The following is a 17031-nucleotide window of genomic DNA, read 5'->3' on the forward strand; positions in this document are numbered from 1 at the left end:
TTCTGGATGCAAGTCCCTCATTAGAAATATGATTGGTAAAAATTTTCCATAAAACATTTTTTAAACTTCCTAACTAATACTATTTTTGAAGATGAGTGGTCAATTAAATCTGACATGACACCACTCAACCACTAAAAGTGATGTGATAGCATTCATTGCCACACTTTGTTATAAGATTAAGTGAAAGAAGCAGGTTCTAAAACATTATGATCCATTTAAAAAAATATTCATAGAAAATCATCTCAAAGTGTATATATCAAGGTGTACAACACTCATCTTTGGCTGTTGCAATTATATATATATATATATAATTTTTCTGTATCTTTTTTTTAATGATGAATATATATTATTCCTATAATAAATTATTCTCAAATTCTTTAAAAGCTCAGCTGGCACATGAGTTTGACTGATTATGCTTATTATTTGGACTTTCCAAAATCTTATGTGGTGAGTGTGAAACCACAGTGGAGCCCATTTCAAAAGAAGAACAACCTGAAGCTGTAGCGCTCAGTTCCATATAGACTAGTGGTTGGGAGGGGAAGGGGTAAAAGGTATGATGACGTATAGGCACTTAATACCAATCTGTATGACTTGCCTCAGTTTGCAAATCACTTCAGACATCTTCCTTGGTTCTACAACAATCGTATTGGACACCAAGGGTCAGAGACATTATGCTTTTGCCCAAGGTTGTACAGTCTTGTCTGTAAGGATGCTCCAACTACAGTTTGGAGGGCATCTGGGTAGCTCAGTCGGTTGAGCATCTGACTCATGAGATTGAGCCCTGCATCAGCCTCCACACTGGGCATGGAGCCTGCTAGAATTTTCTCACTGTGTCTCCCTTTGCGGCTTGCACTCTCTCTCACCTAAAAACAGAAAAACCTACAGTTTGGGTTTTCTACTCCTGCTGCAATACTTGTAACTGATGGTCCTGCCTCTCATCCTGGGTTCTTTTTATAAAATTGTCTCCAAGCGTCAGGTATCTGAAGGATGACTTTCTGATACCTGAAAAGGTGTGTTAACCTGGAGCAATATGCCATGCTTTTGGCTAAGAGTAGGTAAATGGCTACAAGTTGTCCCTGTTCTCCACCATTACAAACTCAAATGCTTTTCTTTCATGCTCTATCTCAGGAAAGGAACAATTGTTATTATATGAATTAACTTATGTCTTGTTATTGTTTACTTTTCTTCATTTATAAGCTTGATTACTAAGCTTTGAATATTGCTTTCTTTTAAAGCTGTTGCTCAAATAAAGTCATCTTGACATTTGTATTTGCTTTATTACCTTTCTATGATTTTTACAGCCTTGCAGACAAAAGACCTGTTATTTCCTTGGCTCAGGCTTCATCATTTCTGTATATGAGAAAGGAAGAAGATGATTTTTTTTTCCTTTGCTCAAATATTTGTGGCATTATTGGAGTTCTCTAGGCTAAATTAGATGGAAAAAAATCTGAAGTCATTTTGAAAGTATGTAGCTTTCTCTAGATTCTAAACCAGAGGTTAGTAAACTTCTTCTGTAAAGGCCCAGACAATAAATATTTCAGACTTTGTAAGTGTCTGTTGCAACTACTCAACTCTGCCATTGTGGTGCAAAGGCAGCCAGAGACAATTCGTAAACAGGTGGGCGTGGCTGTGTGCTAATAAAACTTTATTTACAAAAATAGACAGTGAGCATATTTAGCATACAGGCCATGGTTTGCCGACTCCTGTTTTCAATTGTTCGGAAACATTTGTCTACCAGGAATCTAATTTTTTGCCTGAGTGATTTGTTATCAGCCACATGTTTCTTTTCTTTTTTTTTTTTTTTAAGATTTATTTATTTATTTGAGAGAGTGAGAATGAGAGAGAGTACATGAGAGGGGGAGGGTCAGAGGGAGAAGCAGGCTCCTCGCTGAGCAGGGAGCCTGATGCGGGACTCGATCCCGGGACTCCAGGATCATGACCTGAGCCGAAAGCAGTTGCTTTAACCAACTGAGCTACCCAGGTGCCCCTCAGCCATATGTTTCAAAGCCTCTTTCTATCACCCAAAATGCTAGTGGATTTTTCTCTTCAAAAATAAAATATGATACTTACAAAGCTAATTATTACTCACAACATCCAAAGCTCAATAAGAATCAGAAAGCAAGTCTGGTATTACTCAGTCACCTATTTATCTCTTCCTTTCTAAGATGAAGAGTTGCTGCAAGTTGCAACCTGGACCCTATTTGGTCCAGGAACATATCCCTGACCGCTTCCCATGTTTTAAACCTCTTTCCAATTAGAGAAGGTATCCCAGTTCATAAGCTATCCAGTCAGGATTTTATTTCACTGTGGCCATCTGAACCACAGATCTGAAGAGCATCTTTACTTCTATCAATCAATTTCTTTGAAATTTATTAGAGAACAAAAATGGTTGTGAAAAAAATTCCAGTGACTGAGTTGCAACAAGGAAGACCTATTTTTTGTGGTTTCCTAGTTACTTTCTCACATTATGTCTCCATTTACTGATGTGCAATTGGGAATTATAAGACCTTTTTGTAGTAAAGATTCTAGAGTAAGGGGTAACATAGAAAGAGTTGGTAACCTTTCATGATGAATTTTATTTTTTATTTTTTTTAATTTTTTAAAAGATTTTATTTATTTATTTGAGAGAGAGAGAATGAGAGACAGAGAGCATGAGAGGTAGGAGGGTCAGAGGGAGAAGCAGACTCCCTGCTGAGCAGGGAGCCCGATGCGGGACTCGATCCTGGGAGTCCAGGATCATGACCTGAGCCGAAGGCAGTTGCTTAACCAACTGAGCCACCCAGGCGCCCCCATGATGAATTTTATATATAAAGTTTTTCCATGCAAGAAAATGTTTCTGTTTCTTAACAAATATTTTAGAGAAGATTGTTTTTAAATGTCTGCTGTTATGTTTGCTGAATAAAATAAAGCGATATATTTTTTAATGTGACAGCATTTTATCCCAAAAAGCAACAAGAATCTTTTCCCACTGCCACCTTAACTTATTTTTAAATTAACATTTTTTCTGATGTCAAAGTAATACAATTTTATAGAAAAAAATTGGGAAATTTAGAAAGCATAAATAAGAAAAGTAAAATCACAACCAATCCCTAAAGATAACTATTGCTCACATTTTACTGTTCATTTAGATAGTTCTTGATGCATATGTGTATGTATAGATTAGATGCAACATGTTCACCAGCATGAGATACTATACAAAGCATTTTTGTATTCTGCCTTTTATACTTCTACGTTGGTAAATCTGGATCAACATTAACTTTGAGGGCTATGTGGCATTCCACAGTATAGATGTACTTACTGTAATCTGCTTGATGATCTCCTATTTGTGTATTTTAAGTGCTTTGTACTTTTCCACTATTACAAAGAGTGCTTAGGTAAACATTCTTTTTCTTTTTTTTAAAGATTTTATTTATTTATTTGAGACAGAGAGAATGAGAGAGACAGAGAGCACATGAGAGGGGGGAGGGTCAGAGGGAGAAGCAGGCTCCCTGCCGAGCAGGGAGCCCGATGCGGGACTCGATCTAGGGACTCCAGGATCATGACCTGAGCCGAAGGCAGTCGCTTAACCAACCAAGCCACCCAGGCACCCGGTAAACATTCTTGTACATATCTTCTTGTCCTGCCAGAGTATCTCTTTATGATGAACTAATAAAGTGCCACTAGCAGAAATATGTGTGTACTTATGTATGTATAATTTTGATATAGAAAAGTTTATGCTCAAATTATATTCTAACAGTAAATGAGAGTGCTTTATACCCTCACCAATACTGGGAAATTTCTATAATTTCTCAACAGATCAGTTATCAGCATCTCGGCATCCTGTGTGGTTGCTATTATTGTTTGTTAAGTATTTTATGTTCTTTAAACCAATACCTACGTAGCACTTAAACTATGTGTCAGAGACTGTTCTAGGTGTTTTTATGAGTATTAACTAATTTAATCTTCATTGTAACCCAATAAAGTAGGCACTGTTATTATTCTTAACTTAGAGATGAGAAAGCTGTGAAGCAACTGGAAATTCACACATCTGGTACTAGTGAAGCCAGGATTCAAAACTTCCTTGTTATTCTAAGGTCTTTCCACTTGATCATCATGCCCTGCTGCCTCTTCGGGGGAAACAAAAACTTAGCTGGCTAGGAAGTGAACCTGGACAACAGGGGTCAGAGAGCCAAATCCTAACCACCAGATCTATATATTTTCCCACCTATATGTTTTCTAATTATTTAAAAAATAATCTCTTTGATTTTTTTTTTTTTTAGAATATATCAAAGTCAGAAGAAACCAAAAGAAGCTCTGCCCCACTACCAAGAGGCTTTAGAATATATTGAGATCAGTAGAGGTGAAAAAAGTTTTGAGTGTGTACCAATATTGAGGGAATTAGCAGGTGTTGAGCAAGCCCTGGGACTTCACGACGCATCTATCAACCATTTTCTACAGGTAAGCTGCAATATGTTGGCCACCAAAGCTCTTCCGGACCCAGTGCTTTTCATAGATACAAGTGGAATAGCAGCTCTGAGAATGCCCGGTTTTGTTATCTGCTCCGGATAAGAACACTTGGCCTGGAGTAGATGTTCAATAAACATCTTCATATAGATGTCCGAGTGGATGAGTATGGGATAGGGTCCTCTGTTACCAGGTGCATGGTCCTCAGATAGCCCAAGACTCCCTGAAGACAGCTTTTCTCATATTAGTGGCATGATTCAAGTCTTATTTTCTGAAGTTCTTTATCTTTTCATGTTTATCCATTTAGAGCTTATGTTATTAAACTGATTAGGGTTCTTTTCTACTATACTCTAAAATCTTCACCTGAAGCCACTTGGAGTTGTCATTTGTTAGCTGCTGATCTACTTTATCATCATAGGAGTCCTATGTGAGTGTGTCAGTCAGGGTTCTCCTGAGAGACAGAAGCAATAGGATATAGAGAGAGAAAGAGAGAGAGGGATTGATTTTGGGGAATTGGCTGACACAGCTGTGGGGCACACAAGCCTGAAATCCATAGGGTAGGCAGGCCAGCTGAAAACTCAGGCAGGATCTTTGCGTTATAGTCTGTAGACAGAATTCCTTCTTCTCCAGGAAACCTCGGCTTTTTGCTCTTTAGGCCTTCAACTGATTGGCTAAGGCCCACTCACATCACTGAGGGCAATCTCTTTTACTCCAAGTCTGATTGTAAATGTTAATCACATCTACAAAATGCATTCACAGAAACATCTAGACTAGTGTTTGACCTAAAAACCGGGCACCGTGGCCTCGCCAAGATGACACATAAAATTAACCATCACAGTGAGTTCAATGTTTTTGTATTGCAGCACCTGCTAAGAGCACATTTTAAATTGTTTTGTCTGAATTTTTCCCTGTTAAAATTGTAAAATATAAATTGAACTCATTTTTGTTATTTCAAATGAGACGAAATGACATGGGACTAAGAGTTCTGGATTGCTCTTTCTTTTTTTTTTTTAAAGATTTTTTTTATTTATTTGACAGAGACATAGTGAGAGAGGGAACACAAGAAGGGGGAGCGGGAGAGGGAGAAGCAGGCTTCCCGCCGAGCAGGGAGCCCAGTGCGGGGCTCGATCCCAGGACCTTGGGACCATGACCTGAGCCGAAGGCAGACGCTTAACGACTGAGCCACGCAGCCGCCCCCGGATTGCTCTTTTCTTTTTAAAATTGTCGGACCATGTATACGCCCATGCACAGTTTTTAGAATGTCCTATTCTGTCACTCTATCTGGATTATCTCTCTTAATTACTATCACCCTGTGACATAGTATTATGTCCACTTTATAGATAAGGAAGTCAAGAATTAGAAAGGTTGAGTGATATGCCCAGGACTACCATCGTTGCCAATAAATGGCATAGCCCAAATTCAAACCCAGTTGTTTTTAGAAAGATTTTTCTAGCTGGTATGTAAGAGAATGGACCAGGGAAAATGTGCCAACAGTGGAAGTAGGGAGACCAGTTAGGAGACTACTGAAGTAGCAAAGGCTAAAGATGATGGTGCCTTGGACAAGCATGATGATAGTAAGGATGTAGCAAAGCAGATGGGTAGAATTGATGACGTATGGAGATAGATTGGATGTGGGGAAAAGAGGGAATGGGGAAGAATCAATGATGACTCCTGGGTTTCTGGTCTAAACAACTGTGTGGATGTTTGTGCCAGGTACAGTGGTGGTTGGGGAGCAGGTGTTGACGGGTGATGGAGAGCTGGTGAGCTCAGGTTTCGATGGCAGGTCTGAGATGCCCATACAGGGGGAAATGTCAGATAATCAGGACTAGAGCCCAGAAAAAGGTCAGGAAGTCATCTACTTATATGCAGTGGTTGCCTTAGGAGAGGATGAGATCACCGGGGGGGGTTTATGGAGTGAGAAGAGAAAAGGACATGACAGAGCCTTAAGTAACTTCAGTGTTCATTGGTCAAGTCAAGAAGGGTAACCTGGCATGGTCAAGTCAAGAAGGGTAACCTGGCAAAGAAAGCAGAGAAGAATTTGGCAGAAAAACATGAGTAAAAGTGAAAGTGGTATCTTTTGTGTCTTTTGATACCTTTTGCTGTTATGAAGGACACAGAGCTGTTGGGAGAATAAATGAATGAATATTCATAAAGTGCTTAGCACAGTGCCTGATACATAGTGCTACACAGGATTTTAAAAATTCCCCTCTTTCCTTTCCTTTTTCTTTTTCTTTCCTTGATGACTTGGTCAAGGGAAACATTGGGGCAGTGAAGAGGCAGAAACCAGATTGTGTGGTGAGTGAGATGTGAGGAAGCAAAGGTAATAAACATAGGTACCTATTCTTTTTAATTTTTTAATTTAAATTCAATTTTTAACACATAGTATATTATTAGTTTCTGGGGTAGAATTTAGTGATTCATCAGTTGCATGTAACACCCAGTACTCATTACATCACATGTCCTCCTTAATGCCCATCACCCAGTTACCCCATCCCCCCCCAGCCACCTCCCCTCCATCAACCCTCAGTTTGTTTCCTAGAGTTCAGAGTCTCTTATGGTTTGTCTCCCTCTCTGTTTTTATCTTATTTTTTCTTCCCTTCCCCTATGTTCATCTGTTTTGTTTCTTAAATTCCACAGATCAGTGAACTCATATGGTATTTGTCTTTCTCTGATTGACTTATTTCACTTAGCCTAATACCTTCTAGTTCCAACCATATCGTTGCAAATGGCAAGATTTCATTCTTTTTGATGGCTGAGTAATATTCCATTGTATAAATACCCTACATCTTCTTTATCCATTCATCTGTCGATGGACATCTGGTCTCTGTCCATGGTTTGGCTATTGTGGACATTGCTGCTATAAACATTGAGGTGCAGGTTCACCTTTGAATCACTATTTTTGTATCCTTTGGATAAATACCCAGTAGTGCAATTGCTGGGTCATAGGGTAGCTCTATTTTTAACTTTGAGGAAACCCCATACTGTTTTCCAGAGTGGCTGCACCAGTTTCCAACACCACCAACAGTGTTAAGAGGGTTCCCCTTTCTCCACATCCTCAGTTGTTTCCTGAGTTTTTAATTATAGATACCTATTTCACAAAGTACTAAGAGGTGAGGAAGATCAGCCCAGGCAGAGGGAAGAGCATGTGCAAAAGTCTGAAAGTGAGATGCAGCTCCACTTCAGGGAACCAAACCAAGTTCCCTCTGCCTGGGCAGTGGGGATGGTGAAGGTGGTAGTTCAGTATCATTCAAGTAGGGTGTTGAAAGTCATGCTAAGGAATTCGAGCTTCATCCTAAGGGCAGTTAAGGGTTTTCAAGCAGGGAGACTGACATCATGAGATTATCAGTCTAGAAGGGTCGCTCTGTAGTATGGAGAATGGACTGGATGACAGAGAAGTAATCAGGGAGGTATCAGGAGACGGCCGAAGCAGACCAGGTAGGGGATGATGACACCTGGACTCAGGTGTTGTCACGGGGATAAAGAACGTGGACAGACTTGAGAGATGCATAGAGAGTAGAAACAGTGGGTTTAGGAGTTGGGGGAGTGAAGGAGGCAGAGTCGTCCGGCGTTGGGCCAGGTTTCTGCCTAAGGTCACTGTGTAGCTGGTGGGACCATTTACTGAGTGCGGGAACTCAGTGGGCTTGCCATGTTTTGTTAGTATCCATAATTCTGAATATTCTTATACAAAATGCTTTTTTCTTTGATTATTTGCTAGTATAAATTTTCAGACATTAAACCACTAGCAAGAAAGATGTGAATATTTTATAGTTCTTGATTCAGGTTGACATTCTGCCAAAGGGTTATTTTGACTTACCTTGCCACCAGAAATTGGTTTGTCTTTGTTCTTAACTGAACCAGTTTCATACCAACCTTGCCAACTCTTTTACACTATTTTTTACTCCCATGTTATAGAATATAATCTCAAATTTAATTAAAAATTTTTCCTTAGTCTGGTTTTCCTAAATGTTTCCTGACGATATCCAGTTCTGCCCTTAAAATCTCCGTGCAATCTTTGCTGTACCAGTTTCTAAAGTTCAAAGAAAGGCATCAAGTGGTAATATGCTCAGAGTCCCCCCAGGGAGGGTCATTACCCATAACAAAATCCACTGAAATGAAAGATAGGTGGCTTCTAAGACCCAACAGTATCCATTCCAAAGATTTGAATTTGGTTTAGAGAAGCATTTCCCAAACTGTGTTCCACAGAATATTAGCATCTCACACATCTCACAAGAATTCATAGGTCTTCCTAGAAAAGGTGTTTGTGATTAAATAAATTTGGAAACTATTAAGTTAAAACTAAACACATGTCTCTAACACATGGTTTTACAGTGCATTTAAAATGCCAGTGTGGATTGAGAATCAAGAGATGGATCAAATACATCTATGAGACACTAGTGTTCCCTGGGCCATAGTTTAGGAAACACTGGCTTAGAGAAAGAAATTGGAATTTCTAAAAGCAGGGATCATCAAAGGGATTCTACCTTCCAGTGTATTAGGCCTTATCACTCCTAGGAGCCCTTGGTGCTATGTGAATGGAAAATGGGTTAAGTAGTGCCTCTTGTTTGTAGGCACAGATTCACATTTTTTTTAAAGATTTATTTATTTATTTGATAGAGAGAGCGGGGGAGGGGAGTGTGGGGGGAGAGGGAGAGAATCTTAAGCAGATTCTCTGCTGATCGTGGAGCCTGATGCCAGGCTCAATCTCGTGACCCTGAGCTGAAACCAAGAGTTGGACACTTAACCAACTGAGCCACCCAGGCGCCTCCCCTCCCAGATCCACCATTTTAAAGTATTTTGCCACATTCGTTCTCCCTATCTGTCTATATAGACATACACATACACATGCACTTATATATATGCACAGACTGGTAACCATTTACATTTTTTAATCATCTGAAAGTATTTGAATATACCGTAACCTTCTATCTCTGATTACTTAACAAAGATAGTCTTGTAGGTAATCACAATACAGTTATCAAATTCAGAAATGTTCACATTGGTAGAGGCCATATTCTCTTTTGTCAGTTGTCCCATACTGTCCTTTATGACAATTTTTTTTCCCCCCCTCCAATACAAGATCCAGTCCAGGATCATGTGTTACCTTTAGTCATTATGCCTCTGGTCTTTAGTCTAGAACAGTTTCTCAGCTTGTCTTTGTCTCTTCTGACATTGACATTTTTTAAGACTACAGCCCAGCCGTTTTCTAGACTGTACGTCAGTTATGGTTTGGCTGATGTTTTCTCATGACTAGATTTGGACAATGCATGCCCAGCTAGAATGCTACAAAAGAATATTGTATTTCTTAGGGTAGTGCATCTGGAGGCCCATGATGTCCACCTGTCCTTCATTAGTCACATTACATTTATCACCCAATCACGGTGATTCCTCCCTGTATGGGAACTATTGTTCCCCTTGCAGCCAGTAAGCATTCAGTAGACAATTTTAAAACCATGTAAATATCCCATTCCTTTTTCACATTTTCTCGACGTTTAGTATGCATTGATGAATCTTTCCCAAGTGACTCTTTACAGTGATGGTTGCGGATGAGTGATTTTCCATTCTGCCATTCCATCCACGTTTACCAGTTGTCATTCTACTGTTAGGAAAGTCCCTCCCTCCTCCCACCAAGTTATTTATTTGTTGTGTGTATGTTTGCTTTTTCCACCTAGCAGTATATTCTGGAAACCACTTTATAGCAGTTCATTCATCTGTACAAAAGTGTAATAATCCATTTTATGTACATACTGTGTTTTTCTCAAATCGTTTTCTGTTTGGGCATTTCGGTAAGTTCTGATATTTTGTAAATACAGATAATGTTCTAATGCATAATGTTACACACGTACATTTTTGTATTACTGGAGTTGTATCTTCAGAGTAAATTCCTAGATGTGGGACTGCTCCATCAAGGGAGCCTGTGTGGATAGTTTTGTAGGATACTGCCTTTCCTGGGCCTCCACCATTTATGCTCCTACCAGCAATGTCGGAGTGTGCTGTTTCCCCAACAGCATCTTCCCAAAGAGCGAATCATCAAGCTTTTGATTTAGTTCCTATCTGAGAGGCAAGAAGTGATATCTCAATATAGTTTTAATCTGCACAATGGAATTGCCTATCTTTTCATAGGTTCAGTGGATTTCCTTAATATATTTTTTGTGAATTTTCTTTTCATATCACTTGTCTACTTTTTAATAGAGTTTTATCTAGTTTCCCATAACAGTTAAAAGTCATTACAGGGACGCCTGGGTGGCTCAGTCGGGTAAGCATCTGCTTTGGCTCAGGTCACGATCCCAGGGTCCTGGGATCGAGTCCCACATTGGGCTCCTTGCTTAGCAGGGAGCCTGTTTCTCCCTCTGCCTCTGTCCACCGCTCCGCCTACTTGTGCTCTCTCTCTCTCTCAAATAAATAAAATCTTTTAAAAAGATAAAAAAAATGAAAGTCATTGCATATTACACATATTGCCCCTTTCTCTATGACATATGTTATAAATATTTTCACCCAATTTGGCATTTGCATTTTATTTTGTTCATGGTGTTTGGTTTTTTTTAGATTTTATTTATTTATTTGACAGAGAGAGAGACAGTGAGAGCGGGAACACAAGCAGGGGGAGTGGCAGAGGGAGAGGGAGAAGCAGGCTTCCTGCTGAGCATGGAGCCCGATGTGGGGCTCCATCCCAGGACCCTGGGATCATGACCTGAGCCGAAGGCAGACACTTAATGACTGAGCCACCCAGGCGCCCCTGTTCATGGTGTTTTTATTGAGATAATTTATATACCCTAAAATTTACCCTTCTAAAGTGTACAATTTAGTAGTTTGGTCATATTCACAAAGTGGTGCAAGTATTACCACCACCGAATTGCAGAACATTTTCATCACTTCAAAAGAAACTTGCACCCAGTGTGAGTTACTCTCCCATTTCTCCTATCACTTATCCCCTGGCAACCACCAATCTACATTCCGTCTCTATGGATTTGTCTATTACAGACATTTCATATAAATAGAATCCTATAATATGTGGCCTTTCATGTCTGACTTTTTTATCTAGCATATTGCTTTCAAAGTTCATCCATGCTTAGCAAGTATCAATACTTCATTCCTTTAAAAAAAAAAAAGATTGATTGATTGATTTGAGAGAGAGAGAGACCGCACACATGAGCTGGGGGAAGGGCAGAGGGAAAGGGAGAGAGAGAATCTCAAGCAGACTCCCTGCTGAGCACAGAGCCTGATGTGAGGCTCGATCCCACCCCTGAGATCATGACCTGAGCCGAAATCAAGAGTCAGATGCTTAACCAGCTAAGCCACCCAGGTGCCTCTACTTCATTCCTGTTTGATGGCTAAAGAGTATCCTTTTATACAGATAGACCACATTTGTTCATCTCTTCATCAGTTGATGGATGCTTGGGTTGCTTCTACTCCATGGAGATTACAAATAATGCTGCTGTGAACATTTACGTACAAGTTTTTACATGGATATATGTTTTCAGTTCTCTTGGGTGTAAAGCTGGTAGTGGAGTTGCTGAGTTATGTGGTAACACAATATTTAACTTTTTGAGGAACTGCCCAGCTGTTTTCCAGAGCAGCCTCAGCATCTGATATTCCCACCAGCAATGCCTGAGAGTTCTACCTTTTTCACAACCTCACCAACACACATTAGTATCTGTCCCTTTTATTTCAACCATCCTAGTGAATGTGGAGTGGTGTTCCACTGTGCTTTTGATTTGAATTTCTCTATTGACTCATGATGTTCTGCCTCTGTGTATATGCATGTGACCATGTGTCCATCTTTGGAGAAATGTCTATTCAAATCCTTTGCCCATTTTTTAAATAGGGTTATTTGTCTTTTTATTGTTGACTTATAAGAGTCCTTCATATGGGATATTAGATACTAGACCCTTATCAGATACATGATGTGTAAATATTTTCTCCCATCCTGTGGGTTGTCTTCTCACTTTCTTGATCACATCTTCTGAAGCACTAAAGTTTTTTTTTTTTTAAATTGAAGTCCAATTTATCCTTTTTTTCTTTTGTTGCTTGTGCTTTCAGCCTCATGTCTAAGAAACCATTGCTTAATCCAAGTTCGTGAAGGCTTGTATCTGTTTCCTTCTAAAAGTTTTATAGTTTTAGTTTTTACATTTAAGTCTTGGATCCATTTTGAGTTAATTTTTTATAGGATGTAATGTAGGGCTCCAACTTCATTTTTTTGCATGTGAATATCCAGTTGTCCCAGAACAATTTATTAAAAGGCCTGTCTTTTCACCACTGAATTACCTTGGGACCTGTGTCAAAATCAACTGGCCATAAATGTAAGGGTTTGCTTTTGGATTTTTGATTCTATTCCATTGGTCCATATGTCTGTCCTTAGGCCAGCACCACACTCTCAATTAATGTTGTTTTGTGGTAAGTTTATGGATATTATAAATAATACTACTATGAACATTCATGCACAAGTTTTATGGTAAGTTCTGAAATCCGTAAGTGTGACATCTCCAACTTCTTTATTCTTTTGTAAGATTGTTTTGGCTATTCTGGCTTCCTTACATTTTTATATGAATTTTAGGTTAAGCTTATCAATTTCTGGAAAAAAAAAAAACAATGAGTCTCTATTTCAACTGGAAAGTATTGATATCATCACAATATTAAGGCTTTCAATACATGAACATAAGATATCTTTATTTATTTAGTTCTTCCCTAGTTTCTTTCAACTATGTTTTGTAGTATAAGTTCTATACTCTTTTTGGGAGATTTATTCCCGGGTATTTTGTTCTTTTGATGCTCTTAGAAACAGAAGTGGTTTTTTTTTTTCCTCTTAATTTCCTCTCCCTACTGTTCATTTCTAGTGTGTAGAAATACAAATGGTAGGTTTACCTTGCATGCTGCAACCCTGCTGAACTCATTCATTAGCTCTAATATCTTTTTTTGTAGATTTCATAATGCTTTTTTGCCATGCAAAAGCTTTCACATTTTCAACATTTCCTTTCACTATGTTTGGATTTTGAATCATTTAGAAGGATTTCTCTGTATTAGAGTTACAGAGTAATTCACTCATTTCTATAATACTTGTAACGTTTAATCGGTGACTTTTATTGTTATTTATTCTTGAGTTTAATAAAGATTGGAGAGTGTTTAAATAAATACTTACCATTTATTATTAAAGAGATAGCTTTGTGAAGTTGAAATAGCATTGGGTGTGAAGTCAGAAAATCTGAGTGGGAGTCCAGATTCTTCTCTTTGTCTGCGGTTTGATTATACAAGTCATTTAACCTCTCCGAAAAAAAAAACCAAAAAAAAACAAAAAAAGAACAGTCCTACAAAAGGCCCTATCCATTTCAGAACTGCTCCAGGGTTCAAAATGGAAAGTGCTTTGTGAACCGTTAGGCATGTTGCCAGGGTAAGCTCCTCTTATTTATTAACAGTAATTATTAAACATTTATCAAGGCCCCTCTTTTCTGTCAGAGATTTACCTAGATACAGAAAGATATGGTGTGGCTGCAGTTCTGCATGGGACCCTTGCCTAAAAGCCATTTAGTAAGTACCCACAAAGAAAAGGGGTTTTGTTATTTCCCCCTCTAGTTTTTCCACTCTTCATTCCTTTGGAGTGAGAGAAACGCCCAGAGAGAAAGGACCTTTTATTTTCTGTAGAATGTTGACAAGTTCCTAAAGTATTTTAGGAACTAAGCCACTCAAGTGGAGAAAAATACCAAGCCCCACGAGCCCACCACCTGGGGAAGGCGGTGGTCCCAGGGGCCGGTGACCGGACTGCTCTGGGCCCCATTGGTCCCCCTGGGGTCTGCAAGACAGCCTGCAGGCATGATTGTTTAAACTATTCGTGGCAGATTTGGGCAAGAGACCCGTGTTTGCCCATTAAAAGAAAACTCACAGGATCTCATTTCTGTGAGGATGTTCGTGGGTGTGTGTGTTCAGGGGGGATAAATTAACGCCCCACGAGCTTCAGCTTCAGCTTTTTGACATCTCTGACAGTTGAATTGCCTATCTTTCTATTCAGTTTTCCAGGCAGCTCTGCCTCTCAGTAGTTCCCAGATTTGGGGGCAGTTGGATTCACAGAGTATTGCGAACTAATTTATCAGTCATTCTACCATAAACTTGGAGGTCAGAAAATGTGGCTTCAGGTTCCTCTGGGCAGGTTATCAGCCTTGGCCAGGCCCAGGGGACGGCTGGCAGGTGCTCACACCAGGCTTCTGCCAGCTTCAGACCACACAGCAAATGGCAATGCCTCTGATTGGTTCTGGTTCATCGCTGTGTATTTGCTGTAATGTGTTATTTATAATTTTCCAAAGCTCTGAAAATACTAGCCTTTTCTTGTTTAAAATTAGAAAAGATGCAGAATGCAATTATGATTCGCGCATTATAAAAATTTTCTAAGAATGACATAAATCCAGGTGCTATACTGTTTCTCTTTTTTTTTAAGATTTTATTTATTTATTTGAGAGAGAGAATGAGAGAGAGAGAGCAGGAGAGGGGGGAGGGTCAGAGGGAGAAGCAGACTCCCTGCAGAGCAGGGAGCCCGATGCGGGACTCGATCCGGATCCTGACCTGAGCCGAAGGCAGTCGCTTAACCAACTGAGCCACCCAGGCGCCCTATACTGTTTCTTTTTAAGTAACTATTTCATGCAGAAAAATATAAAGAAATGAGTTACAAGTCATCCCAGGCCTCCCCTCCCAGAAGTAGCATCTTTCCTCTGCATATGTGCCTGTGGGTATAGACTGAGAGACAGAAAGACGAGAAAGAAAGATTGGTGAATTTGATGGCATAAAAACAAAAAACTTCTCTGTGACAAAATATCACAAAGTCAAAAAATAAATATCAATTCCTCATATCAGATGGGTATTAAAGAGGGCACGTTCTGCATGGAGCACTGGGTGTTATGCACAAACAATGAATCATGGAACACTACATCAAAAACTAATGATGGGGCGCCTGGGTGGCTCAGTTGGTTGGGCGACTGCCTTCAGCTCAGGTCATGGTCCTGGAGTCCCAGGATCGAGTCCCGCATCGGGCTCCCTGCTCGGCGGGGAGTCTGCTTCTCCCTCTGACCCTCCCCCCTCTCATGCTCTCTCTCTCTCATTCTCTCTCTCAAATAAATAAATAAAATCTTTTAAAAAAAAAAAAAACTAATGATGTAATGTAAGGTGATTAACGTGACAATAAAAAATTTAAAAAAATATCAAAGACAGGAGATAGAGAAAGAGTTCTTATAAAAGCTAGGTGAGGGGTGCCTGGGTGGCTCAGTTGGTTAAGCATCCGACTCCTGGTTTCAGCTCAGGTCATGATCTCAGGGTCCTGAGATGGAGCCTGTGTTAGGCTCTGCGCTCAGCGGGGAGTCTGCTTGAGATTCTCTCTCCCTCACCCTCTGCCCTTCCCGCCCATGCTCTCTCTCTCTCAAATAAATAAATAAATCTTTTTAAAAAATCTAGATGAAAAAGACAACTCAATAGAAATATAGACAAAAGGCAGGAACGATCAGTTTACAGAAGAACTACAAATAGCCAACAACCATACAAAAAGAATCGTCAATGTCATCTGCTATTAAAGAAAGGCACTTTAACTGAAGAAAGGCCATTTTCACCTGCTGTGAGCAAAGTAAAAGAGTTTGAGGATGCCTCATGGTGGCAAGGGTACAAGAAAGCCAGCATCCCTACGCACTGCTGGAAGGAGTGGGGATTGGCACCACTTTGGGAGAAAGCAGTTGATATTCTCTCTCTAATTTTATAATGCACTGACCCTTGGATCAGCCAGTTCACATCTAGAAACTTACCCAACAGATAGATGTGTACACATGTGCGAAGATGTATAAGCAGTGAAACTGTGCCGCTGGCAAAAGCAAGCCTTTAGAAATTAGACATACTCTTAAAATCCATTAACAGGGGACTGGTTATGAAATGATGATATATCCATGTGGTGGAACACCATAGAAGCACTGAAAAGAATGAGATGGATGTGTATGTTCTCACTTGAAAGATGCCTGGAGTGCATTATTATTTTTAAAAAGCCAGATGTAGACCAGAATGTTTATTCAGTCAACAACTGGTCAGACCCGGCAACGTGCCAGGCACAGTGGCCCGCACTGGGACTATGATGGAGGGTCCCGCCCTCGAGGAGCAGCCTAGGGAATGACATAGGCTTTAGCTGAACAGTCACACAGATGAATGTGAAAGGCAACTGTGGCATGCACAATGGGGAGAGGTACCGAGTGCTGTGAGAGCTCCCAGCAGAGCAACCTGAGACACCCCAAAGATTGAGGAGAGGGGAGTGGGGCCCCTGTGGCAGAGCCCAGAGGGCTGGTGGCGGACAAAGCTGGGGGAGGAGGGCAGAGCAGAGTCAGGTTACGATCGCGCATGCACGTCTGTGCATCTGTGCATTTGTATGAACATGCCAGTGTTTCTAAGAGGTCACACGGGAAACCTGATAGTGATAGCTATAAGGAATCAGACTGCGAATCGGGAGAAGAGGGTGAGGCTTATAGACAGAAGGGCGAGGGCGTTTTAACTTACCACTTAGGATCTTTCAAAATTATATAATGGTATTACTCCTATAAATCTAAAAAATCCCACTACATTTTAAGAAAACACACACTT

At 40.0% G+C, this 17031-nt stretch overlaps 1 protein-coding gene across 1 annotated transcript in view; it reads left to right on the plus strand.

The window, feature by feature from the left end:
* The window catches only part of TTC23 (tetratricopeptide repeat domain 23), a 96713-nt gene that overhangs the window by 42375 nt on the left and 37307 nt on the right, over positions 1 to 17031 (plus strand). The window contains exon 6 of the mRNA XM_021680510.1: positions 4260 to 4437. Within this exon, the coding sequence (XP_021536185.1) occupies positions 4260 to 4437 (178 nt within the window). The remainder of the gene's footprint in view (positions 1 to 4259; positions 4438 to 17031) is intronic.

Source organism: Neomonachus schauinslandi, chromosome 9 (assembly GCF_002201575.2).
Source record: "Neomonachus schauinslandi chromosome 9, ASM220157v2, whole genome shotgun sequence".
Lineage (NCBI taxonomy): Eukaryota > Metazoa > Chordata > Mammalia > Carnivora > Phocidae > Neomonachus > Neomonachus schauinslandi.